Genomic DNA, 27,453 nt, shown 5'->3' on the forward strand with positions numbered 1-27,453 from the left:
GTCGGCTCCAGCTGAACCACCAGGGCCCATGAGCATCATCCAGAAGCAGGTGTGGGCCAGCGGCCTGGGGGCGCAGGGGGTGGGGGGAGTCAGGCCATGGGCCCTAGGGCACTTATAATAGGCTGAGCCACTTGGAAGCCAGGCCAACCTCTGCACACCACGACACAGTTATAAAGTCATTTTCTTGTTCCAGGTTCTGTGTTCCCTTTTCCATCCCACTGTTCCAACCCACACGCTCCAACTCAGGGGTCCACACCCAACATCAGAGGCTTCACACCCGAATGCAATGTTCTCCCACCGTCACCTCCCTCGTCTCCCCCTTCCGGGTTCCCTTCTGGTCGGCCAGGCCGGAGGTGAAGTTCCCCTGCATCTGGGTAGAGGTGCTGATGCAGGCCCACCTGCCCTCCAAGCGGGCCGATGTGGCCCACCAGCCGGTCCATGTGCCCACCTGGGCACGGTGCTCAGCGCCAAGATCCAGGACCTGGTCAAGGCTGCCACCCCGCCCTGCTACAAGCTCGTGTTCTCCACCAGCATCGGGATCAAGGAGCAGGACGACATGGTGGTCTCCAGCCAGAGCCGGTGGGACCCGCACGCAGACAGCTTTGTCACCTCCCAGCACGTGAACCCCCACGCTCTTCCGCGAGGCACTGGTGCACACCATCTATTTGGAGTGAGCCCTGTGGGATGGCCCCTTGCTAGAGCCTGGCACGGAAAACTCAGCCCGGCCCGTCAGTGAGGGACTGTGGAAGCACCCCCGCCCTAGGCAAGGCTCACAGCCACTGAAAGGAAAAGGACGATGCATCTACATTTAGCCCTCCTCAGGCCACCCAGACCACACACAGTCCTTTGCCTCTGGCTGGAATTACGTTAACCGCGTGCAGCTCCCAGCTGGTCATACAGATCAGAAGCTCTGAGGGGCAGCTATCTATGTCTTTGATTAATAAAAAATGTGAGATAAATTAATAATGACTTAATACACGCAATTTGGGATCAAAATCTTCCAAAGCATGGGAAAAATAATAAAAAGGAGAGTTCTCGATAGTGAAAGTTTGAGAAGAAGTGCTGTCCTCAGAGGCCAGTCATGAGCCAGGCACTGCTGGGGCCACCAGGGAGAGGAGAGACAGGAGGGGACTGGGCTCCCACCCCCACTCCGGGCCAGGGGCTGTGCTCGCGCGTCATCCTCACGCAACCCTGGGAGACAGTGCCACCATCCCCATTTTATAGATGCGTAAACTGAGGCTCAGACAGGCCAAGTTACTTGCCCTGGATACTCACAGAATCAATAAGAGATTTGAACCTAGGTCTGCCTCACTTAAAAAGGAAAACGAAATGAAACAAAGAAAAAAGAAGAGTCCAAAACTGTGGTGTCTGGACAGTCATTCTGGTTTGAGTTTATGAGGAAAAGAAGAGGGACAAGCAGAGGGAGCAGCATGTAAGCTAGGAGTGCTGACACTTTATACCACCTGTTTTATCTAGACTAGGGCACACAGTAGGTGCTCACAATACAGTCACACGTCCCTTAAGATGGGGATACGTTCTGAGAAATGCGTCGTTAAGCAATTTGGTCGTTGTGTGAACATCCTAGAGTGTACTTGCACAAACCTAGAGCCTACTCCACACCTAGGCCACAGGGTACTAATCTTATGAGATCACCGTCGTACATGTGGTCCGTCGTTGACGGAAATGTCATCGTGTGGCGCATGACTGTAGTTTCAAAGACAAGTGTGGAGGCATAAAAGGAAAGAGCTTGAAGGCATAAAAGGGCACAGCCCACCCCAAGGTGGGGGAGAGGGAACGAATGTTTTTAAGCCTCTAGTTTCAGAAGTGCATTGACCAGGCATATTTAATCTTTTTTTAAAAAAACTTTAATTATGGATCTATTTCAAACACAAAAAAAGTAGAACATAATAAAGCAGACGTCAGTGATGCTTCAATTTTTCCATATTCATTTCAAATGTTTTTATGATCAAGTGATAGAGACAAAAAAGCCCCCACCCCGTTCCCCTCCCTCTGTCTCCACAGGTCACCGCGTCCGTGAAGCTGGTCTATCTCCTTCCTGAGCACGTGGCATTACTGCGTGTTCTTAAACTCTGCAGATATTGATCTCTCACTGTACTCCTTTCACAATTTGCTTTTCACTCAATTATTATGTTTTTTTGGATTTAGTCTATGTTGACACATGTAGATCCAGTTCCTTCATTTTAACTGCTGTATGGTATTCCACTGTACGAATACCCAACAGTTTACTTCTCTATTCTTTTATTGATGGACATAAAGGTAGTTTTTCTTCTTTGCTATTTCATACAGTGCAGCAATGAAAATCTTCATACACATCTCCTGGTGTGCTCATGTGTCACATACAGCCTTCGTAACAACTGCAGCATGCTGGAATCTGTGTACCCCTACATGACCCTGAAGAACCGCTTAATGTCTCAAAAGCTTAGTTTCCTCATCAGTAAATTGGGGTAATAAAACAGTATGCATTTTGGTGACAATTATGTGCTTCAGTGTAGATGAAGAACATTTTGCAACCTGTAAAGTACTCCACGAATCTTAGTTGTTTATTATTTAGGAATTGGACATTCAGGATGTACTGAGAACCCTCCCATGCTGGGCACACAACGAACAGGCCTCAGTGTGGGCCCTGGATGTGCTCACATGCAAATGAGACAGTCTGAGAAGTGCAGCCACAGAGGAACGCACAAGAATCTGCCCACTCATCTAGCCTGGAGTGGCAGAGGCAGGCAAGGCTTCTGAGGAGGGGGCACTGAGCTACACCCTCAGAAGACAAGGAGGCAAAGGCGAGAGGAGGACAGGAGGGTGGGAAGAAGGCCCAGGCAGAAGGGGCAGCAAATGCGAAGGAACTGACTGACGCAAGGGAACGAAGAGTTGGGGGGAGGAGAATAAGTCTGGAAAGGCAAGCAGAGCTGAGGACAACAGGGAGCCATTGAGGGATTCTAAGCAAGGGAGTGACAGGCTCAGATCTGTGTGCTAGAATAAGCTCTGGAGACCTGCTGTACTGAACGTTGTACCTACAGTCCACAACAACATATCGTACACTTAGAAATGTGTTAAGAGGGTAGATCTCATGTTGTTACAGCAATTTAAAAAAATCGGTGTGGCTGCAGTATGGAAGCGGGTGTGGGGGGAGCGGCTGGAGGCCAGAGACCAAGGAGGGAATGCTGAGGTGGTGCAGGCAAAACACGGAGAGACGGAACTAAGGCAGCTGTCGTTTTTGCTCCTGCCACCTGACAGCGCACCTCCCACGACATGCAATGGGGCATCCTCAGGAGAGATGGGAGGAAGGGGCCAGTTGACGGGAACCTCACCCCCCGTTCAAAGAGGTCCACCACCCTCACACATCCCAACCAGCCCTCTCCCTGGGCTCACTTATCATCCTGGGAGGCACAGGACCAACACGAGCCCTCAAGTTTCCGGGTGATATGAGCCCTTCTGGCATCTTGGCACCAAAGGCATGGCTGGGTCCTCACCCCTGTCCCATGATGAGACCCCACCAGTATCCAGACTGCACAGACCCCACATGGAGTGAGGGGACAGGAGGGCAACACATTCTAGGACAAGATGAGCTGCTGGTTATCACTGGGCGGCCTCGTCTAATATCTAAACATCAAATATCTAAAATGGAACAAAGACAGACGTACCAGAACTGCCCCAGACCCCCACCCCTTAAGTGGGGACCCCCACCACTCCTGAGTCTGAGTGGGAGCACTGCCTTTGAAACCTCTGTCCTCAGTGCACTGGCGTGTCCCCGGCCCCGCCATAACCTCTCCTGGCACTCCCTACTTCCCTTTTCAGAACACTCATCCCTGCTAGAATTACAGGTTTAATTTCTGCCCTCCTTGTAAGCTGTTAGCTCCCAGATGGAGTTTACCAGAACTGCATCTGCCTTGTTCACTGTGATTTCCTCATGCCTAGAACAAAGTCTGGCTCGGAACAGGCCCTCCGGGAGTATCTGTGAGTAGAATCAATAGGATGTGCTGAGGGAGAGGAAAGGGTGGAGGAAGACACCCACAACCCAGAGGCCCTGAGAGAGGAAAAGTGCCTTGCCCAAGTCACCGGCGAGGTGGTTAAGAGATCCCAGGTCCTGCTGGGGACTGAGGTGCAGTGCAGGGCCTCCCGCTCATTACACTGTACTAAAAAGAGGCCGTGCAACAGACCAGCGTTCCCAAAGCATATTCCACTCAACGCTAGTCTCAAAAGATTCTAGAGGTTAAAAATGTCCTCTAGTCAAATAAGCTCGGGAAACTGGGTTAAACAAAATGAAAAAAAGTATCTTTTCCACCAGACTCTTCAGCCTTTAATATGCTCACGTGCACGATTCTTGGCGAAGGTCAATGCAGTATTTCCCACATCTTTGTGACCGTGGAATTCTGCCTGTGGAACTTGGCTTGAAACCTTTGGTACCATCCCCCAACTGCTTGTCATGATTATTTACTGAACAGGGCATAGCAAGGAGATTTGTTGCAACTTTTTGGGCAGTACAAGAAAACTCTTTTGCACAAATGAAAATGACTCCAAGCTCCAAGATATAAATGGGATAAAAATAGAACTGCTCTGCAATTAGGCAAGAAAAAGGAATAAACGGAATCCAAAGAGGCAATGAAGAAGTGAAACTCTTGCTATTTGCAGATGACATGATTTTAATTTTTTTTTTTTTCCCCAAAGCCCCAGTAGATAGTTGTATGTCATAGTTGCACATCCTTCTAGTTGCTGTATGTGGGACGCGGCCTCAGCATGGCTGGAGAAGCGGTGCGTTGGTGCGCGCCTGGGATCTGAACTCGGGCCACCAGTAGCGGAGCGTGCACACTTAACCGCTAAGCCATGGGACCGGCCCACAGACGACATGATTTTATATAAAGAAAATCCTAAAGAATCCATCAGAAATCTATTAGAAATAATCAACAACTATAGCAAAGTTGCAGGGTACAAAATCAACTTATAAAAATCAGTTGCATTTTTATACTCTAATAATGAAATAACAGAAAGAGAACTCAAGAATAGAACATTTACAATCACAACAAAAAGAATAAAATATCTAGGAATAAATTTAACCAAGGAAGTGAAAGATTTTTCAATGAAAACTATAAAACGTTATTCAAGGAGATCGATGATGACATAAACAAATGGAAAGATATCCCATGCACATGGATTGGAAGAATAAACATAGTTAAAATGTCCATATTACCTAAAGCGATCTACAGATTCAATGCAATCCCAATCAGAATCCCAATGACATTCCCCATGGAAATAGAACCAAGAATCCTAAAATTCATATGGGGCAACAAAAGACCCCAAATAGCTAAAGCAATCCTAGGAAAAAAGAACAAAGCTGGAAGCATCACAATCCCTGACTTCAAAATATACTAAAAAGCACTGATAATCAAAACAGCATGGTACTGGTACAAAAACAGACATACAGATCAATGGAACAGAATTGAAAGGCCAGAAATAAAATCACACATATATGGACAGCTAATCTTCGACAAAGGTGCTAAGAACATAGAATGGAGAAAGGAAAGTCTCTTCAATAAATGGTGCTGGGAAAACTGGACAGCCACGTGCAAAGAATGAAAGTAGACCATTATCTTTCGCCATGCACAAAAATTAACTCAAAATGGATCAAAGACTTGAAGGTAAGACCTGAAACTATAAAACTCCTAGAAGAAAATATGGGCAGAACACTCTTTGACATCAGCCTTAGAAGGATCTTCTTGAATTCCATGTCTACTCGGGCAAGGGAAACAAAAGAAAAAATAAACAAGTGGGACCTCATCAGACTAAAGAGCTTCTGCAAGGCAAAGGAAACCAAGATCAAAATGAAAAGACAACTCACCAGTTGGGAGAAGATATTTGCAAATCATATATCCAACAGGGGTTAATCTCCATAATATATAAAGAACTCACACAACTGAACAACAAAAAAACAAATAACCTGATCAAAAAATGGCCAGAAAATATCAACAGACATTTTTCCAAGGAAGATATACAGATGGCTAACAGGCACATGAAAAGACGTTCAACATTACTAATCATCAGGGAAATGCAAATCAAAACTATAGTAAGATATCACTTTACACCTTTGAGAATGGCTATAATCACCAAGACAAAACTAACAAATGTTGGAAAGGACGTGGAGAAAAGGGTACCCTCATTCACTGCCCATGGGAATGCAAACTAGCGCAGCCTCTATGAAAAACAGTATGGACACTTCTCAAAAAATTAAAAATAGAAATACTTTATGATCCAGCTATCCCACTTCTGGGTATTTATCCAAAGAACTTGAAATCAACAATCCAAAAAGGCTTATGCACCACTATGTTCACTGCAGCATTATTCACTATAGCCAAGATGTGGAAGCAACCCAAGTGTCCCTCAACTGATGATTGGATCAAGAAGATGTGGTATATATATACAATGGAATACTACTCAGCCATAAAAAAGACAAAATCGTCCCATTTGCAACAACACGGATGGACCTGGAGGGTATTATGTTAGGTGAAATAAGCCAGACAGAGAAAGACAAACACTGTACGACTTCACTCATACGTGGAATATAAGCTAACACATGGACAGAGAGAAGAGTTTGGTGGTTACCAGGGGGGAGCTGGGGGGGTAAAGGGGCACATTTATGTGGTGACTGACAAATAATAATGTGCAACTGGAATCTCACCATGTTATAAACTATTATGACATCAATTAAAAAAATAGTAAAAAAAAAATAGAACTGCTCTGGTTGAAGGGGGGTCTGGAGACCCCATCTGGCTGTCCCTTCACTGCTGCCATGTCAGGAACCCTAGTGTCCTGGGAGCCCAGTTTGTAAACCACAGGCACAGAACTCTGAGCACGGGGCTGACACTGGGAGACCTGGCTTCTAGAGCTGGCCCTCCGTGAACTGTTTTACCCTGGGCAGGTCACTTAGCCTCATTGGCCTTGGTTTCCCCATGGATACAATAAGTCTGGTACCTTGGATGCTTTTTGGAATCTTGAACTTTAATCTCTGATATGATGGGGACTGCGGTTCTACGACTGTAAAATTCTAACTCTATGATTCTATGGTTCTCTAATTCTGAGATGCCACGGCTTAATATTCCAATTCTGGGATTGCCTGTAGCCAGCCTGAGCTGGTGCCGCACACTGGAGCCCAGGCTGCAAAAAGCAGAATTCATTAACTGCAGTGCACTGCCGGAAGCGCCGGGTTCCCTGGGGAGGGCATGTCCCAGGCAAGATGGAGGGGGCGGGGTGGAGGGGAGGGGTGGGTGGATCGGTATCAGCAGCGCTCAGCGGCAGAGCAGGGAGACGGACCCAGGTCTCCTGACTCCTGCTCTATCTTTAGATCTCCATAGCAACCGTCACCAGGGCGCCTGAGCCTAAGGCGTGGGCTGAGCTGGCCGCCTGCAGGAGGGAGGGGTGTTTGATTCTGTGCCTCTTTTGCTGGAGAAAGGACTCTGGGCTGGGCTCTAGAGCCAGGGAAGAGTGAAGCCGTCTGCAGAAGGAAAGGCGTGGGGCCAATATAAAATAAAGGTAATCCAGGGCCCCGCCTCGCTCTGAGAACGTGGTCAGGTCACAGAACCCAAATCCTTCGTTGTGTCAGGCTCACGGCACTGGAGGAACAGAAGGCGAGTTCCTCCACCGAAGAGCTCTCAGCCTCTATGGTCATTCCCTAAACACTCAGCGAGCGCCTCCTCTGAGCCAGCCTTAAGGCCACAAGAGGGACACACAGTCCAGGGAAAGCAGGCTTTGCAACAGTCATGGCAGGGCAGGGTCCTGCGGGAGCCCCTCCAAAGCCCTCTAATCTGAGGAACCAAGGAAGCCCCCTCTCCTGCCAACTCCTACTCATCCTGGGGCTCAGACTGCCAGGCTGGTTACTCTCCTCCCTGAGGCTCCTGCAGCCCCCGCCTCCCTCCACACGCAGGATGCCAGCCTGAGGGAGTCAGTGACCTCATGGCAGATAGATGAGAAAGAGAGGTGCAGAGGTAAAGTCATTCGCCCAAGGTCACCTGGAGAGTTAGGGACGGTCTTCCGCCCACGTCTTCTGATTCCAGTCTGGGCTCCTTCCTGTGACCCAATGGCAGGTCCCCCCCCGGGCTTTGGAAGGGAGGCCAGACCTAGAAGAGGAAGTAGGAGTCCTCGGCCAGGCCGGCGTGCAGCAAGCAACTGGCCATGTCCTTGGTAAACTCGGCCGAGCCACAGACCAATGCAAACGGCTTTCTCCGACAGGAGCCGACCAGCTCTTCAATCAGGTCCTGAGCCAGGCGGCCAAAGCGGGTCTTCTCCCGGTAACTCCAGGGAAGCTGCTCCAGGCAGTCCTCCTGGGATGATGAGAAACAGTGGGGGTGACTACTGGGGGGTCCTCAGAGTTCACATAGACAGCTCTTCTCTGCCAAATGAGGCAACTGTGGCAGAGAGGGTGGGTAGCCAACCTTCACCCAACCCTACCAGGAGCCAGGCACTTCCTCGCGCTGGGACTCAGAGCACCCTCACACAAGCCTGTGCGGGGTGGTTATCCTACAACAGGAGAGGCACAGGAAGGAGGACGGATGTCCCCTGGGGCACACACGAGACACGGGCAGCCGCAGGACTAGAACTCGGGCCCCACCATTTCTCACTGCCTCCCGGGGCCGCTGCACCTGTCACTCTGGGGGAGTGTTTTCTCCTCATCACCGTGGTCTCCCAGCATCTCTCCAAGACTATCCATCACCATCACTCTCGGAGCATAACTTGTTCATTTGTTTTAAGGTTCAATCAACTTGTTAATTTAACCAGCATTTTCTGAGTGGTCACTCTGTGCCTGGCACTGTGCTAGGCACTGGGGACACGGAGCTGTTCCACACGGACAAGGTCCCAGGCCTCACTCTGGCTCTGTGTCCCAGAGATGCCAGGCAGCACGGCCTTCACCAAGGGACGGGTTTCGTTCTCCCTCATAACAAGGCTAGAGGTAGCATCCAGGGGTATGTGCCCGAGGGACCTCGGCTCCTTCTCTTCCTGCCTTCTGGCCTCAGCTTGTGGCTTTCGTCCTCAGGGTCACAAAAGAAACCTCCACCGCCAGCTGACTTGGAGGGACTTCTTTTAAGTAAACATTATATTGAAGTATAACATGCGTAGAGAAAAGTGTACGAATCATTAAGTATATCTAGTTTGAAAACTTCTAACAAAGAAGAAACCACGTAACCAGAGCCCAAAACAAAACAAACAACACAGCAGGACTCGCAACTCAGCAGGCCCCACTGAGGCGAGCTTCTAGTTTCTGGGGCGAAGCAGACACAGGACAGGGGTGCTGGAATCCAAGCATTGCTGCCACTCCCTGGCTAAGTGGCCGTGACCTCTCTGAGCTCCCGTGATGAGTGCAGGGTGAAGCCCTGGTCGAAGCTCCATGAGTGCAGCCTCTGGACCCAGGGGCATTCACAGGGCCATGACCCCGAGGGCCCTCTGAGGACAGCACTGTGGTGCTGACAGGGGCTCCTCTGTCATGATCTGGATCTTTCTGTGCTCCTCCCTGCTCTGACCCTCCAGATGGGCCCTCGAGGGGAGGGACCAGCAGGGCCCGTTGGCCTCGCCTTTCCTTCCTGCTGCCCAATTCCCTCGGGCCTGTTTGGTTCAGCTCAGCTCACCCCAACTGCACAGCCAGAGATGCGTTGGGTCTGGTTGCTGCTCAGGTTGGGGGGAGGACCTGTAAACAATGATGGCACAGCAGGGTGGGTGCTGTGAAGGAGGAGAGCTGGGCTGTGACGGCAGAAACAGCTACGCCAGCCTGGGTGCTCAGGGAAAGCCTCCAGGATGGAATCACACCTCAGCAGAGAGAGGTGAGGGATGAGCAGGTGCTGGGTGAAGAGGTGGGGAGAAGCGCTCCTGGCAGGGGGAGCACAACGGGCAAAGGCCCAGCAGCCAGCAACACGGAGCACTTGCAACCACAAGCAGACCAGGAGAGCAGAACACAGCGTGCAGGGAGGGTGGGCCAGGAGACGAGGCTGCAGAGGGCTGGCATAGGCACGCGGGCCTGGACGTGGTCCTGAAAGCAGTGGGGAGCCAGGGAAGGGCTGGAAGCAGGGTGGGGCGTGGTCAGAGCTGCCCTTCCGGCTTCAGGATGAAGGACGAATCGGCAGGGAGTGGCTGGAGCAGGGAGACCCGTGAGGACGCTGTCACTGTGGCCGAGGCAGGAGAGGGAGCACCCCGAGTGGAGGGGGTAAGGGTGGGCAGGAGGCACCTCTCACTCCACAGCCCCTCACCTGCCCTTGCCATTGAGGCCATCCCAGGCCACCAGCTTCACTGAAGCCCCGGCCCAGGGTGAAGGCCCTCCGTTGCCAGTGAACTTGAACTCTACCCTCAAGCCCAGGCTCAAATGCCCTCTCCTCTGGGAAGCCCTCCCTGCTTGCTGCCAGCATCCTGAACCCCCTCCGTAGCACCTATCCCTGTGCTGTCTTACACTGATGAGCAGTGAGAGCACGGCCTCTGGATCAGGACCACGGAGGTCCAACCCAGATGGCCACCAGCTCGCTGTGTTACCTTGGGCAAGGTTCTTAATCTCTCTCTGCCTCAGTTTCCACATCTGTAAAACGGGTATGATGGTAGTACCAGCCTCCTAAGATTCTGGTGGGGAGTAAATGAGCTAACACACACCAAGTGCTTAGAACAGCGCCAGGCACAGAGAACGTGCTCAGTGAAGGGAGCGCCGTCAGCGTCCCTGTGGCTGTCACCCCACACACAGGTGAGCGCCCGGAGGGCAGGGAGCAGGTCATCTTCCTGCCTTCTTGCCCCTCCTCCCGCCTCCCTGACCAGGCTCTCTGGCAGGGCTGAGTGAGCTGCCTAGCAGCACGGGCCTTCCTCACCCCACCCCCTCAGGCTGCACCTGCCCTGGGCACTGCTGCTGCTACTAATGGTCACCAAGCATGGCCTTCTCCACGTTCACACTGCTGAGCACCTGCCCAGCGACAGGCCAGCAGACCCTGGCCCCTGGGGATCCCAGGACCTCTGGTGTTTCCTGACAGCCCCCACCCAGCCACAATGTCGAGGATCACGTAAGCGTTTAGGGACCCTCGAAAGCTGCTTCAAAGAGGAAACTGATAAGAAGGGTGCTCCAGAGTACACGGCAATGAGGCTGACCCTGAGCAAGAGGACGGAGGAGAGGCCCCAGCAGGGGACCCCAACCCAGGGGGTGCAGGAAAGAGAACTAAAGCTACAGACCAGCGGATGGCAGGTGAACAAGAGAGCTGAGGGCCTGGCTTGAGATAAGGCCTGGCTGAGGGCGTGCCAGAGCGGACACCTGGGAAGGGAGGCCTCAGTGCATGGAGGGGATGGGGAATGAGAGGGGCGAGGGGGCATGAGGCAGTCGCTTCCAGCTGGAGCATCTGCAGCTTGGCGAGTCTGAGAGCAAACGTCCTCCCACGCAGGGACGACGCGACGTGGCAGGGCCCTAAGAGCTGCAGTGACCTGGGGCCCAGTTCACTCCCCAGTCGAGGGAGCCAGTGCCTCCTCTGGGCCTGGCACCACGCTGAGCACTGAGGAGCGTGTCATCCAGACACGTGTCCTTGCCTCAAAGAGCTTATCACAGCCTAGAGAGATCAGTGGCCTGACCCGCTGACTCCACAGCCAGGCCCCCAGCCATGCACCTGATGACGCCAGAGGGCGGACGGCAGGCAGCAAAGCACGGTGAATCAGACAGCCCCGGCTCAAAGCCTGGGTTCACTCATCTAGCAGCAGGACACCGCTGGCACCTTCGCCTCTCTGAGGGGCAGCTCCCTCATCTGCATAGTGAACATGACGATACTGGCCTTCCTAGCCAGGCGCGTGGTGGGGGCTCCACCAGTGGCAGGGATTCTTATTATGGCCTGGGGCAGAGAGGCCACAACAGATACTAGGACAGGTGCAAGGGGACAGCAGAGTCTCAATCAGGGAAGCAAGTCACCACTGTGGGCTCACCTGGCTGAGTACAAAGAAGGTGCGGACGTTCCAGAAACGGTCCTGCTCCTGGAGGAAGGTCTTCAGGTAGATGCCCTCAAAGGTCTTGAAGCAGCCGACCAGGGTGACAAAGGTCTCGTCATCTGCATTGTCTGTGATGCTCTGCAGGATGGGCACCATGGGGGCCAGGCCGGTGCCCGCAGCCAGCATGAGGAGCTCACCGTACTGGGGATGGGACAGGAATATGATGGCGGGGGCAGGGGGGTCACTCCCCACCCACCTGCCACCCACTATGGGGCCTTTTCTTGGTCATGCTTCACTTGGACGGCACTGCCCTGCCTGATGTCCCCCAAGAGATGCCCCCTCCACCTCCTCTAGGAAGCCATCCTTACTTGTGAAAGGTTACAACTGGTGAGGTCTAAGTAACAGAAATCACAGAATGTGGGGGCTAAAAGGGAACCTAACGGTGTAGCCCATCCTACAAGTGGCTAGGTTGCCTTCTAAAGCATCCCCACAGGACTCTGCTCACGTACTTCTGCTGACAAGTAGCCCACTACCTCCTAAGGCAGTTTGCTCTATTACAGGCTGACTCCCCTTGCCAGGGAGGTCTTCCCACCTCACACTGAGCTGAAGTCTGCTCCCACCAGAGGCTTGCCCACCGCCCCCAACCCACCCCTGCCCTCTGCTCCCTCTGCCCCAGGGCAGCCCTGAAGAGACCTGAGGGTCCCAGCTTGGACCCCTGAGCCTGCTCTTCTCTGGACTAAATAAGATACTATCCATAAGTGCCTAGCACAGTGCTGGCATGGAACAGCCATGCGATAAAAGTGAGCTTCCACCCCAAGAGGCCCCAGTTCCACCAACTCCTCCTCACTGAACCCATTTTCTGACTCTAGGCCCCCTAAAGTGGGGCAATCCTCCTTAAGGTTTTCACCTCCATCATTCTAGAGATTAGACCTCTGTGAATGCAGTCCGAGTTTTCACTCTCTTTACTGACAGCCACTGCACACCACACTACTGCATGAAATACTTCCTGGAGTATCAGGAGTCAGACAAATCTGGGTGTAAATCCCCAGCCATACGATCTGGGCGAATTCTTTCACCTCTCTGAGCCTTGGTTTCCTCACTGGTAAAAACCTAATAGCACCTCCCCATAATAGTGGCTACCTCAGAACTGTCGTGAGGATTAAATGAGATGACACCAAGTGCCTGGTGTGGAGCACAGGGCTTCATACCATCAGAGTCCTTCCCCCACTGAGCCCCCACTGCTGGCCTGTCACCCGTCCTGTGTCAGCGCTCTCCCAGCCTCCCGGGCTTCACTCTGCCGTGCTCCTCCTTTCTCTCCCCTCGCTGCGCAGGCTCTCCTGAGCCCGGGGCAGATGAGAGGACCCCCTTTGTGTTGCCACAGCCCTCTGTGCACCCCTCCTAACACTGGCCACACTGTGTTGTCATCATTGTTTGTGTGTCTGTCTCCCCATCAGACTATGAGCTTTTGGAGGACAGGGGCCTCGTCTGACCATCTGTGGCCCTAGATGGACACCTGGGAAATGTGTGTGGAACAGACGCACACACAGATGCTAACGTGCCAGTCTCCGGGCTGACATGACATCCACAAACTGAGGATGACCGCAGAGTGGCAAGGCAGGGCTGCGAAGAGGGCGGCACCACCTGGTGTCCTCACAGGAGAGGGCCAGCCTCAGCCACAGTTTCAGTGGCCGAATCTTAACACGTGAGATGCCATCGCTTTTTCGTCACGGCCAGGCCCTACGACCTCCCTAGATAAGAAGTACAGAGGCTTTCCAGTCGATTCTGCAGAGGCAGAGGAGCAGCATCCACAGGCACCAAGAGGCTCCACTGGAAAAGGTGGGCCCCTCCAGGTTGGGAGGAGACAGGGACAATTCCCAGTCCCTGCTCTCAGGGGCCTGGGGGACACAGGGACACCCTCAGCTGAAATGCAAGGCTGAGCGTGGTTAGTACTGGGAGAATGCTAAAGAAGAGTATCAATGTGCACATGTCTGTAAGCTGGGGGTAGCACTTCCCAAGAGCTGCTGTGAGGATTAAATGAGTTACTACACGGCAGGTGCTAAAATCAGAGCCTGGCACAGAGGAGGTGCCACGTGCATGTTTGATGTTATTGTTATACCCACATATGTGTGTGTGCGTGTGCTTGTATGTACACACACGTGTGGAAGAGGATCTGGAAGGACATACGCCAAGGCAGTAAGGCTGGTGTGTCTGGGTGGGCGGCCTGCAGGTGCTCTTTATTCCCTCCTTTTGCCTCTCTATCGCTGCTGAGTTTTTTGGTAATGAACATGTGCTGCATTTGTAATAAGAAAAATATCAATAAAAGCTACTTTTAAATTAAACAAAAAGAATGGAGAGAGAGAATGACTCCTTGTTTTCCATTTGTTTTTATTTTCCTAATTATAAAGGTAATAGGTGTTCTCTGTGGATAATTTGGAAAGTATAATGAAGAAAACAAGTCACCCACAATTCTACCACCCAGAGCTGCTAACATTTCACTGCTTTTTATTTTCATATTTTTTCTGTGCATTTTAACTTAATTTCCCAAGCTGCTGTATATTCAGTTTTTTACCTAGTGTCTGTCACTTGATCTTATAGCATAAACATATAACATCATTTACAAACATAATTTTAAAATCCAAGATAATATTCTATTAAATATCTGTAACCCAGTGTACTTAACTGCTCCCCTGTTGTTGGATATTCCGTTGTCTCCAATTTCTTGCTATCATAAATAAAGCTGCAACGAACATGTGCCAAAGAGTCAGTATTTTGGATTCTTTCCAGAAGACAGACTTCCACGAAGTGGAATTACTGGGCCAAAGGATTTAAAGATTCTTAAGACTCCTTGTACATACTGCTTTCCAGACATGTACTGACTGATGAGAAATTAATAACTAATTCCTCCCTGGAACATCAAAGAAGGATGTGAACACTCCGCAAAGACGAGGGGAAGAGCCTTTGGGTTGTGAAGCAGTGGGCTCCCAAGCCGCGAGCTCTGGGGTGTATCGAGGGAGCAGTCTCCATAGTCTTGCAAATGCAATGAGACACTGGAAGGTATCTGAGGGTCAGATGGTATAGGGGCCCTAAATACCACATACACAAGTCTGGATTTTTCTAAGCAATGGGCAGGCGTGGATAGTTCTGGAGTATGGGCAGGCAGTTTTGTTTCTTAGTGCCTATTGCATCCCCTCCCATGTCTAATCCCAGTGATACTCTCAGGATTGAGTTTGGGCTCAGGAAGAATGGTGCAGTGAGATTCTATAGCCTAAAACATGAAAATTGAAGTCCTGGAAGCTAAGCTGGAAGGACTTAGCCTGCTGGTACTGACCTGGTTTGGCTGATAGCAAAAGCCTCCAAACGGTCCTCGCCAGAAAGCCGTGTCTCCTGCTCTCCAGGACTCGACATACTGGGACATCAGCCCAGTCTGGTAGCACTGGGAGCAAACACAGGGAGACCTCACAGTACACAGAAGGGAGATGGTGAGACTGGGATGAGAATCCACAGGACCTACAGCCTTAACTACAGAGGTCTCAGACGCAAATAACTGCAGGGCCATGCAGGTAACATAACCCAGTGGAGAACCGGATAGGAGATGATTAATGGCAACTAACACTCAGTCTCAGTGTCAGGGAGACAGGAGTGAGTGGTGGTGACTGTGGGATACTGGTGAGTGAATACTCTTTCTAAAGGAGGAAGCCACTTTGCAAATTCCAATACATAGTCTGTGGGGCCCATGATCCCAGATCTTCTGATTTTCCAACAAGGGCAGGAATCCATATTTTACAAAAAATCTCCCATTTTTGAAATGTCAGCAATTAATTCAAAATTTTAAAACACTGCAGGCCAAAACCAAATATATTATAGGCTAGAGTCAGTTTGCAGGCCACTCATGTGCCATCTCTGCATTACCCTATACTGTCTCCTAGCTGGATGAAAAAAATGAAGGTTGTGGAGGGGATTCCTCCATGGGGAAGAGCAGTCTGCATTTCCTGGGTGCCTACCCACTCGGGGCCAGGCACCATGCTGGGGCTGCAGGGCAGCCAGCCGGACCTTAAGCTCCATGAAGGCAGCCAGTGCCTGAACCACAGAAAGGACTTCATCAATATCTGAATGAATGAATGAATTAATTAATCAATCCAGATTCAGGTTCTCCCCTTAAGGAGCTCCCAATCTAGGAGGGACCTAAGTCTCAGATATACACAAGGCAGAGACTACCTAATACCCTATGAGAAGCATCAAGTGCTAGGAGAACCCTGAGAAGGTGCAATCACTTCCAGTGGAGGGGGACTGAGGATACTCCCTGGAGGAGGAAGCATTTGAGCTGGACCTTGAAGGCTGGGCAAGATCGAATTCACTGAGGAAGGGCAGAGAGGATTCTGGGCATCAGGTATGGTATGGTCAGGGGTAGGACAGCCCAGGTCATGTTCTGGCAACAGCAAGTGGACATGGTAGGATGGGGTGCGGGGGAAGCACTGGGAGACGGGACTGGAAGGGGGTTTAGAGTGAGATTATCACCAGCCTTGAAGGAGAGATGGGGCTTTGGTCACCAGACATGCTTTTATGCACCCACAGCCACCTCTGGCACCATCCCTGACTTCCTCAGGCACCATATGCATAAAGCAAGGGAAGTCGTTGGCTCACTTGGGAGAGGTCTGGGAAGAAGGCTACAGTGTTTCTCCTAACTTGCTGGAGGTTGTGTCTCCGAGCACACCGTATTTTCTGGCCCCAGCCTTGTGGGAGGCACAGCCTAGCTGTGCCTTAGAGGCCCCACGGCACAGATAGCACTCAAGGGGAGATGAAGGATTCTTCTGTGTCTCCAGCACCCACACAGAGCCTGGCACTGAGGAAATGCCCAACAGACACGTGTTAAACAGAACTGAATCAAACTTCTGTTCTTCCACTTGGGATCATATTACCCAAAGGGGCCTTGGGACAATGACATCATCTCTCTGAGCTGCAGTTTCTTCATCTGTAAAATGGGGATAATATGATCTACTCTTGCAGGGTGGTTATGAGGTTGAAAGGAGACAATGAAAATAGCCAGAAGCAGTGCCGGGTGCCAGAAGGTTCCTGAGAAACGGGAGTTCCTCCTTCCCATCTACATGGGAGGGCAAACTGAAAAAAACCCGTCTGCCTTACCAATCTGCAGACATTTCCAGCTCTTCCTGGCCAGTGGCTTAGGGATAATTAAGCATCTCTCTAAAGAGAGGCTTTCCGGTAAACGAAGGAGAAAATCAGCCTTGCAGCTGGGTAAGATCCAGCTGCCCTGAAGAACTGTCTCCAGGCTCATCCTTTCAACAGAAACACACCCGGACAAGCAGCCTGGGGAAGCAGGCCATTTGGAGAGGATTTGTGGAATCTCTCAGACAAACAGCTGTGTGGAGAAGGGATCCCATCCAAGCTTACGTGGGAGGGAACAAACGCTCGGGCTCTGCAGGCAGGCAGGGAAGGTGGGAGCTGGAGCTGGGCTCTTGGAGTCAGGAGTCAGGGCTCACCCACCAGCTGCCCTTCTTACTAGCTGTGGAGCTCAGGTCCTGCTGGGGCCTCAGTTTGCTTATCAATGAAATGGGATAATTCCTGGCCTACAAGGAAGGTAAAGGATGTGAAAGCTACTCTTAAATACTGGTGTTTCCTAGCATTCCATTTGGGAAATGATGATCTAGAACTATATATTAGGTTGACCCACAGGAAACTGCTGTTTCTGTAGGTTAAATACATTAGCACATCAGCAACTTCATGTAGTTCCACCTAATTATTTTTTCCACGTGATTGGACCTTCATGACTTCTTATACATTTGGTGCCTGTTCCTCAGGTCTCTGGGGTATTTGTATCCAGCCCACTTTGTTCATCTCATCTCTGCCAACTCCCCCACACACCTTGGCTGCCCCCACAAGCACTTCTCCTCCTGCCGTTGAGACTGGGGACAGTTCCCACAAGACCCCCTGTTCCGTTTCACCCCTCCCTGCCTTTGGTTATCTGTCCCCTCGGCCTGGAATGCCATTCTCTGCCACTGCCAATTTGGACTCCTTCTTCAAGGCCCAACTCAAACGCCCCGGCCCACCTCCCTGGCAGGTGATCTCACGTTAGTTTGGTCCACAAGGTCCTCCATGTCCCACCTTTTCCTGCACGCCCCCTTCTGATCCAGGACAAATGACTAACAGTTCCCCAAATCATGCCTCCTCTGCCGCTGTAGGTGCTGTTCCAGCACAGAGAGCTGCCTTCCCATGTTTCCCCTGTGGTTCTCCACTCCTTACCTTAAACATACAACCAATCTTACAGCTTCTGCTGGGAAGCCCCCCTGCCTTCCCTGCACCCCAGCTGCCCTGTGTTGGGTTGGGGCCTCTTGTCATGGTGTCTATCACACTGTACTGTCCTGTTCTGGTCCTCTGCCCAAGAGCAGACACCGTGTCTGACTCATCTCTGGACTATGTGCCCAGCACATAGTAGGTGCCCCTTTTCCCCTGGCTCAGTGCTCATTTTCCACCAACAGGTAAGAAAGTAAGAAGGAGCAGCTTTACCTTTCTCAGTCTGAGCCTCCTTTTCATAAATTTGTCAGGAATATGCCCTCTGTTGGTGGTCCAGCAGCCCTCCCTTCCCCAGGAAAGAAGGAAATGGGAGAAGCCTCCTTCACTATCCCCACTCTTCCCCCAAGCCAGCCTCCTCCCATGTGAACAGTGGTTTTTCCCACATGGCTGGGAACTGCCCCAGCCCAACTAAGCTGTCAAATGGAGGTTCCAATCCACAGCATCTTAGAGCATCAATGTGAGTCAGCTTACCTTGATTAAAACTTCAAAGTATCCTTCTGCGTTGACAGGGCTGATGGGCGTATAAGCTCTCTGAATTTCTAAGTCATCTACTATCCCTCTGGGAAAGAGAAGCACTCAGTCAGGCAGTCAGCCAGTCAGTCAACAAACTGTTATAGGTACCTACTCTGTGCCAGGCTGGTGAAAGTGAAGGTGGGGTCTGGTCACCCGTAGTGGTCTTCACTGAGGGGCAGGCAAGGTGGAGCAGAAAAAAAAAGAACTGGGCTCCCCCACTGCCATGTGCTGGCTGTGAGACCTGGTCATTAATCTCTTAGCTGCCCCTTCTGTAAAACAGCGACAGCCATCTGTGTCCCTGTTGTACGGTTCCATTGGGGTTACACATGGGAATGTGCTTCAAAAAGTACATAGATGATGTGAGCTGCTTTGAGGACACTACTGTGGATTTTCCTGACCTCTTCTTGACCACAGAGTGATAAAGATAAAACTACCATGTTCAACATTTATTAAACACTTACTGCCACGTGCCAGGAGCATGAGAATTGGAAGGATCCTCTAAGGAGCCCTAGGTCAAAGCCCGACCCCATGTATGAACCCTCTCCACAAGGTCATTGAGAGGCCAGGATGATGATCCTCAGTATGTAATAATAATAATAGCAGCCTTGTATTAAATGCCTACTATGCAGCAAGCATATTATATGCATTATCTTATTTAATTCAAATAATAAGCCAAATGAGGAAACCAAGGCTTAGAGAAGGGAAGTCACTTGCCTGAGGTCACACAGCTAGAACCCACCCACAGCTCTGCCTGACTCCAGAGCCAGTTTCCTCAGCACCAATCCTCAGAGCTTCCAGGAGCTCCTAAGCACTGCTCTCTCTAGTCCTACGATGTACGAACTCTCTTCTCTGAGGTATGCAAAGATTAAAAAGGCCCCATCCTAATGCATCAAAAGTGGGAGAGCTGGACAGAAATACTCAACAAATGCTTGTGAAACAAATGAGGAAATAACAAACAGACATACGGCGTGGCTTGGATGCAAAGAGCTCCAGGACATTTGCTACCACAGAAGTGAAACTCGCACGCTTTGGAGAAAGCGACCACTCTCATCGGAGGAACCTCAGGAGGCCTCCCAGAGCTGGGAATTAGAGGATGAGCAGGCCACTGACAGGTGAAAATGGGGACAGGAAGGGAAGTAATTCCAGGCAGGGCGAACGGCCTGAGCAAAAGCTTAGAGACAGGATAATGCAGGCCAAGTCAGGCACTGGTGAGTGGATCACGAGGCTGGAATGAGAGGCAAGTATAAGGGAGGGGGAGGGAGAAGAACTTGGTGGGAAAGGAAGCTGGGGCCCTGGGTTAGCATGGCACTGGGGAGGCATCGTGGAGCACCGGGTATGGAAACAGGGAGTGACATAGTCAGCTGCGTGTGTTAGGAATGTCACTGGAGTGGCAGAGAGGGTGGAGAAAGTCCAGCCTCGAGGCAGAGAGTTCTGGGGGTCCCTGATTTACGCATAGAGGGTTGCATGGGGCTGTGACCTGCCCTGTGGCCCCTCCTGTCCACCAGAATAGGGAGCTTTAAGGACCACCAGCCAGGGCACAGGCTGGAACGAGCCAGGTACAAACACCAGGGGTCAGGGCAAGGCAAGTGGCCAGAGAGTGACCAGTAACATGCTCTCTCCTGGTTTTCCTTGTCTTCTGGCTGCACCTCTGCCTCCTTTGCTCGCTCCTCCTCCTCTTGCCAACACCATAAATGCCGGAGCTGCCAAGATTCAGTCCTTTGCCCTTCCCTCTCCCCATGCCACACACGCTCCCAAATGCCGTCCAGGTACACGCCGATGATTCCCACATCCGAGTCTGTAGCTCCAATCTCTCTCCTGAGCCTCCGATGCACAGAGTTGACTGCCTGGCAGACACCTCCAGCTGGAGGTCCCAAAAGGTCTTGTCCCTGGGCAGGTGGGGGTGGGGATCGAGGTGGGAAGAGAACACAAAAGCAGGCTGGGAGGAAGTTCAGAGGAGTGGCTAAGAGTGTAACTCAGGAGCCAGGCTGTCTGGCTTTGAACTCTGGCTCCACAATTTATTAGCTGTGTAATACTGGGCAAGTCCCTTATTCTCAATGACAGTGTCGTTTCTATCAGTCACATTAGGATACCACAGGCTCTAGAGCCAAACTGCTTGCCTTCAAATCCTGGCTCCAACATATCCTAACTGTGTGACTTTGGGCAATGTACTGAACCTCTCTGACTTCAGTTTCCTATCAGGTATGACAGTGGTACCTACCCCACAGGATCTCGTGAGGATTAGATGAGTCCATGCACATAAGCACACAGAACTGTGCCTTGGATAGTAAGTACGAAAGAAGTGTCTGCTGTTATTATTATTATTTATTAGGCAAATGCATTATCTAGTTCAATCCCAAGAACCCTTTGAGTCATGCATTACTATGTCTATTTTGAAGATGACAAATGGAGGCTTAAGGGGGTTAAGCAAGTCGCCTAGGCCACACAGCTAGCAAATGGCAAAGCAGGGCTGCAAAGCTTGGTCCCCCCACTACCTGAGTGTACCGTAGGATGAGGTGCTGGCCAGGTCGCAGGCCCAGCTGGCTCTTCCCGGGCAGTGCAAACCGGACATGGTAGGTGTCCTTGGTGAGTCTGTGCACGGCAGTGATGCGGAAGGCCAGGAAGGTGTCTGGGCTCAGCTTGGAGGGGCAGCTCTGCAACGGGAAAAGATCCAACAGCTAGAAGCTGGAGCTCGGGAGACACATAAGCACCCACAAGCACCCACCCCACCCTCCCCAAGGAGAGGCTGTCTTGGCTGCTAAGTTTTCCGTGTAACAGACGGTAGTCCTACCTTATTTCCCTCTCATCTCTGATCTAAGAATGTCAGGGTACTTTACATTGAGCTCCCCTGCTCTTAAGCCTTCCATGGCTCCCCTAAGCCCCAGGATAAAGTGCAGCCTTCTAGCTGGACACTCAAGGCCCCTGTGGATAACCCACAAACCTCATTTTATCTCCCATGCATCAGATGCCAGACTTTTCTCCATCCTCCCAAGAACACCCTGCTGCCTCCTACCTGGGAGTCTCCATTTGCTCAAGCTGTGCCCTCTACCCAGTACACTCATCTCCAACGCATGAACGACATACCCATCCTTCAAACCTGCTAAAATCCAGATTCACAGAATTTAGAAATTAATGGGACCTTAAAGATTATCTAATCCTATAGGCTTATTTTACATGTGGGGAAACTGAGGCCTGAGTGGTAGTGACTTACTTGTCCAAGACCACATCATGAGCAGGGACTCAAATTCATGTCTTCTAAGTCTCAGCTCACTGCCCTTAACATTCCACCCCACCTGCACCTCCTCCAGGAAGCCTTCTCTGAATGCCATGCCTCACGGATCTCTCTCCTGTAAAATGCCCACAGCCAATTCACTCCTGGGACCCCCTATGCCCAGCTCAGGGCTAGCCTTTGAACCTGGATCTGTCTGCTTCTGCTAAGCACACTCTTTTCTCTCTGCTGTACAGAGTGAGGGAAAGCTTCCCCGAGCAGGCACCCCCAGCAGGGCCGAAGCCAGGTAGATGCTGCCACCCTGGCCCTCTTGTCTCAGGGACAGCCCTCCCTCACCTGTGACTCCTCCCCACTCAGCAGGCTCCTGTCTTTGCTGACTCGGGCTGCCTCCCATCTTGTCAGATCTCGGAGATAGAGGTCAAACACACAGGGTGAGCAGCCGCTGCCACAGCACTGGGAGGGCAGGGGCTCCACAGGCCGGAGCTGCAGCCAGGCTTCCTCATCGTCGTCCTCCTCCCTCTCGTCCATCGTCAGCGGGGCCTGGACAGCCTGGGAGGGAGAGCAGGCCTTGCTCTGTGAGGCCACGGGCCCAGGCCTGTCCCCTTCAGTCTGGGAGAGGAAAAACACATGGTCACACTCTGGTCACCTCTATTCCTCCCATTCTCCCTGAGGCCTGCAGGTGCCAAGCTCTGCGTGAGCGCTGGGGACAGGGATGAACCAACCCTGGGATCTGCTGCCTGGCGGGGAGGCAGGCAGACAGGACACAACAATCCTCACTGGCCACCACGGTTTCCGACCTCTTCCAGCTCTCAGTGCTGGATTACGCACTTCACATAGAAAATCACACAGAACTTAAAAGATATTTTAAATGATGAAGTGCATTTATGTACAATAAATAATTATAAAAACTAAATTAAAATGTTATAAAAGAACACCTTTGTAACTACCACTCAGTCAAGTAAAGAACCTACCAGCATCCCAGAAGCCTCCCGCATGTGTCGCTTTCTGATCACACCCCTCCCCTCAGGTAACCACCAGCCTGACTTTTGCTATAATCATTTCCTTGCTTTTCCTTAGTTTTGCCACCTTTGTTTGCCACCTTAACGACTACTGTTCAGCTCTGCACGGTTTTTACCTGCATACGAACAGAATGACATGATTATATTCTTCTGTGTCTGGTTTCCTTCACTCAGGATTGTCAGTGATCGCCCACTAGAGTGCTGCATGTCATTTAATCTTTACAACAACGAGGCTGGTACTAGAGGTGTCATTTTATAGATGGGAAAATCGGGGTCTGGAGAGATTTAATAACTTACCCAAGGTCACATAGCTCCTAAAATGGTTGCACTGGGATTTTAACTTTGGTCTGTCTGGTTTCAGAACATATTGTTCCTCAACCACAGGAAAACAGAAGGAGGAGGTTGTGATGGTCCAGAGAAGTGACAAGGACCTGGACCAAGGTAGCTTCAGGGAGGATGAGAGGGCGGAGTCAGCTAGAGAAATCCTGAAGAGGGAACTAATAGGACATAGTAACTGACAAGATGTGAGGTGAGGGAGTGACAGGGATAGAGGGGTTGATGGGACATCCAGGTGTCTGGCTTGGATCCCTGGGTGGACAGTGGGCTCAAGAGAAGGAGTTTAGTTTTAGGGGAAGGAGGAAGGGGTGAGTGCCCGTGGGGCACCCAAGTACACAATCCAGTTCTCTTGTTTGATGAAATAGGCCTAGGAACATGAGTCTGGAGATGGAGATCCAGGTAACAGACACCATGGGAGAGACGAGCAGGTAGCGGAAGAGAACAGGCACAGGCTGGAGCCCGCTGTGAAGGCCTGCCTGGCTTCACCCCTCCTGCGAGCACTCACTGCACGTGGTCCAGCCCTGGTCATCGCAGGTGCTCAATACTTTCCAAATGAATGAATCTCTATCTTACAGCATGCACTTCACACTCACCAGAAATTACATGTTTACATGTCTTTCTCCTCTTTGAGACTGTAAACTCCCTGAGGGCAGAGATCTGTTTTTTATTCATTTTATGAAACAGCACAGTGGATATTTAAAATTATGTGTGTTATATGAAAGGAAGGCAGGAAGGAAAGGGGCTTGGTTTCAGGGCTGTTAGGTAAATGTAGTCTGAAAGATCAGTGAGGACAAGTGAAATGGCTATGATTTATTTTGAGATGTTTCTGTGAGGGCAGTTTGGGATTTATCAAGGTTCTCCATATGTGGAATTCCATACGTGGAACTCCACAGTTTATATAGAAATAGACCTGATCATCTCACCTGCAAGCAAATTATTCATTTAAAATTCCATAGGCAAATCAAAGGAAAGGAGGGTGTTCCTTCCCTCTTGTCTGAGAACAGACAAGGTCCGATGTCACAGAACATTATTTGATGTAAATATCATTCCTCTAAAATGCAACTACGGTCATGAGCTGCATGATGTTTCGGTCAATGAGGAACCACATATCCGACAGTGGTCCCACAAGATTAGGACCATATAGCCTAGTGTGCAGTAGTCTATCCCATCTAGGTTTGTGTAAGTACACACTATGATGTTTGCACAATGACCAAACTGCCTAAAGACGCATTTCTCAGAACGCATCCCCATCGTTAAGTGACGCCTGACTGCACCTCTAAGAGCTCCAGCCTCCGCCTTCCTCCCATTCATTCCTGCCTCACACACTTACTGGGCAGGGGCTGCAGCATGAGGCGCTGGGATGCACAGGTGAGTGACACTCTTCCCTGCCCTGGAGGAGCTCCCGGCCTAGTGGGAGAGTCATCCACTAAGCAGATAATAACTGTTATAAGAACAGATGTCACTTACTGAGCACGTTGGTCTGTGCCAAGCACTTTGCAGTGACTCACTCAATCCTCCCAACAGCCAGCTGTAGGCAGGCCATGCTCTTCCTCATTTCATAAGAGAACTGAGATCAGGAAACCAGAAGTGGTAGTACGCACACCTGGATCTCCTCTGCCTCCAGGCTGGTGCTCTTCCTCACTAGACTTCATGCTTCTGGAGGGCGGGGGGGGGGTGTGTGTGTGTGTGTGTCTTCATCTCCAATTCCCAGTGCCTGGCACTGGGCTGGCACAGAACAGGGGCCCAACTTGCCAAACTGTCACTGAATTTTATGGGCACCATGGAGCCTCCCAATGGCACTAATTTCATTCATGCATTAGGTGCTAGGATCAAGATGTGGGCCAAGTCTGTGGACGAGTAGAGGAGCAAACCACCAAGTCTGCCAGAGGACAGGGAAATCCTATTTCTTGTTACCAATCATTTCCCAGGAGTCTTAACCTTCAAGATCTTTTCCACTTTTCCTCCTTTCCACGGGCCCAGAGGATCTGTTTTCAGTCTCTGCCTATACCATCCATCAGCACACCTGCCACCAGCTCTGACCACACCAGTCCCCTGCTTAGCAACCTTTAACAGCTCCTCATTGCCTCCTGGATAGAATCCACTCCTCTTGCCTGGTGTCCAAGGCTCTTCCTGATCAGAACTTGTCCAAATTCTCTTACCACTTACTATCATTGGTTTCAGAAGGGCAGTCCCTCTGTGAGCAATAAATCTTTCTCTTATAGAGGAAAGGGTTTGGTTTCAGAAAACCTGTATCTGCTGCTGGTTCTATGATTTCAGGAAGGTTTAGCTGGCTGGGACCCCCTTGAGGGGAAGAGTGGTGTCTAATTCTTTCTGTATTCTACCACCAAGCACAGGCCTGGCAGATGGAAGGCTCCGGTGAGTGGCGAGTGCTCATTCAGTTTACAAATAAGGTCTGGGAGCCAGTGCAGTGCTAGGTGCTGGGATACAGCAGAGGTAAATAGAACGCGGGCTCCACCCTCATAGAGTGTGCAGCCTAGCCTGGTGTCACAACAGTTCAACCCATTGTTATTGCATGTTAGGTACCAGGTATGCATTATGAGTGAATGAGGTCTGGTCCCCTCCTTATGCCGATTTCTTACTCCTGAGGGTTTTCAGAGATAAAGTGAGGTTAAGCGAAAGAGCTCTGTGAATTGTAAACTGCGGTACAGTGTGAGGGTTATTCATATCAGTCTTTGCCTTAAGTTTACCTTCTCTATATTTTAATAATCCCACTTTCCCTGGTATTTTGGAAACTGGTAGTGAAGATGGCCACGTCAGTCATGAAGTTTAAAGATCAGCTTCACGCTTCCTCTCAGTCTCTACCTTTTCAGTCCAAGAAGCACCACCTTTAAGCCAGGCCTTGACAAAAGTTGTGCCTCTGTCCCACAACTCGCCTCACCCTTCAGGCCTTGCTTAAAGGTCACCTCCCCTCAGAGGCCCTCCCTGAAACTCTCCTTTCTCATTCTCTAGCAGGTTTCCCATTTGTTTCTACTATGTATTCCTTCACTGAACATGTATTTACTATGTGCAGGGGAGATACAGCAGTGAAGAAACATACAGCCCTGCCTCCTGGGGGTTACATTCCAGTGGGAGAGAGACATTAAACAAGATCGAAACAGAAAATACAGAGTATGTCAGTGTTAAATGCTAAAGAGAAAGAAAATTGGGGAAAAAGGATAGGGAGATAGGGAGATAGGGAGAGAGGGAGAGAGGGGGAGAGGGGGAGACGGGGAGAGGGGAGGGGGCGGGGGGGGGCGAGAGAGAGTGTGTGTGTGTGTGTGTGTGTGGCGCACTTGCTTTATTTGCTATGTTTACTTGCTTTCTGTCTGTTATCTCCCACTAACCTCCAGGCTCTACATCGCACATCTGTTCTATTCACCAACGCAAACCCGATGCTCAGCACGGTGCCCGACACACAGTGGGCACTGGATAAATACGTGATGCGCAAAGAGCGGGGAACACCTCCACCGCTCCGCCCTGGCTTCCAGGGGGCGGAAAAGGAAAGCCCGAGGAAAGAGGAGGAAAGTACCTCACGTTGGACGCCGAGGGAGAGGCATGCAGTAAGAGCTGTCGGGTGCGGGGTGGGGCAAGGTCACTCTCAGGCTCAGGGGAGGGGCAGGGTAAAAGCGCCCGCAGCGGTGAGAAGCGGGTGGAGAGGAAAGGAGACTTAGGGCGCAGCCACTACGGGCCGGCGCTGTACAGGCGCGCTGGTTGAGGCACTTCTAGCCCCATTTTCACAGCGAGCGACGTTGAGGCTCAGAGGGACACGCCTGCCCAAGCTCCAACTGCGCGTAAGCAGTCAGGGTTGCCCTGAGTTCAGCTTTGAAGCTCTGGTGCTCTTCTCCTAGGCCCGTCCCAGCTCCTACACATGATCACTCACCTACACTCCTGCGCTTCTCCTCACCTGAGGATCCTTCAGGTTCCCTCCCTCCCCGGGAAGGCGGAGAGGGTCCCACCAAGGAGAAAATGAGAACGGCCTGCGGGGTGGGGCAAGGCAAGGATTCCCTGACTGTGATTGGTGGGAGTGGCTGCTACTCACCAAACGAGCCCTGGCTTCCGGCCCCTTTCGTTCCCAGCAGGCTTTGCGCGCGGGAAGATGGCGGCGTCCAGGTGGGG

The 27,453-nt window shown here is 51.1% G+C and overlaps 1 protein-coding gene across 9 annotated transcripts; it reads right to left on the bottom strand.

Moving 5' to 3' along the window:
- Window positions 1-5,076: 5,076 nt before the first annotated feature.
- On the bottom strand, window positions 5,077-27,434 carry LOC131412648 (NADH-cytochrome b5 reductase-like). Of its 9 annotated transcripts, none has more exons than XM_058552498.1 (7): window positions 27,377-27,434; window positions 22,319-22,591; window positions 21,259-21,407; window positions 18,715-18,802; window positions 15,266-15,370; window positions 11,935-12,138; window positions 5,077-8,330 (listed from the first exon to the last, which is right to left on the bottom strand). In XM_058552498.1, exons 2-7 carry the CDS (start codon window positions 22,508-22,510, stop codon window positions 8,127-8,129), a joined length of 942 nt encoding a protein of 313 aa, XP_058408481.1. In that variant the 5' UTR covers window positions 22,511-22,591; window positions 27,377-27,434; the 3' UTR covers window positions 5,077-8,126. The 9 variants fall into 9 exon arrangements, with proteins under 9 accessions (XP_058408481.1, XP_058408479.1, XP_058408473.1 ...); XM_058552496.1 differs by lacking the exon at window positions 27,377-27,434 and adding an exon at window positions 27,218-27,310 and having other exon boundaries at window positions 22,411-22,591; XM_058552490.1 differs by lacking the exon at window positions 27,377-27,434 and adding an exon at window positions 27,218-27,310.
- Between the last annotated feature and the right edge of the window lie 19 nt (window positions 27,435-27,453).

The sequence above is a fragment of the Diceros bicornis genome, chromosome 13 (assembly GCF_020826845.1).
Source record: "Diceros bicornis minor isolate mBicDic1 chromosome 13, mDicBic1.mat.cur, whole genome shotgun sequence".
NCBI lineage: Eukaryota > Metazoa > Chordata > Mammalia > Perissodactyla > Rhinocerotidae > Diceros > Diceros bicornis.

Coding starts and splice junctions, on each gene's coding strand:
- LOC131412648 (XM_058552498.1), bottom strand. CDS start 22,510: ATGGACGAGAGGGAGGAGGACGACGATGAGGAAGCCTGGCTGCAGCTC. Junction 15,371..18,714: donor ACTTTGAAGTTTTAATCAAG/GTAAGCTGACTC, acceptor GTTTGCTCCCAG/TGCTACCAGACTGGGCTGAT. Junction 8,331..11,934: donor CCTTCTTTGTACTCAGCCAG/GTGAGCCCACAG, acceptor TCATCATCCCAG/GAGGACTGCCTGGAGCAGCT.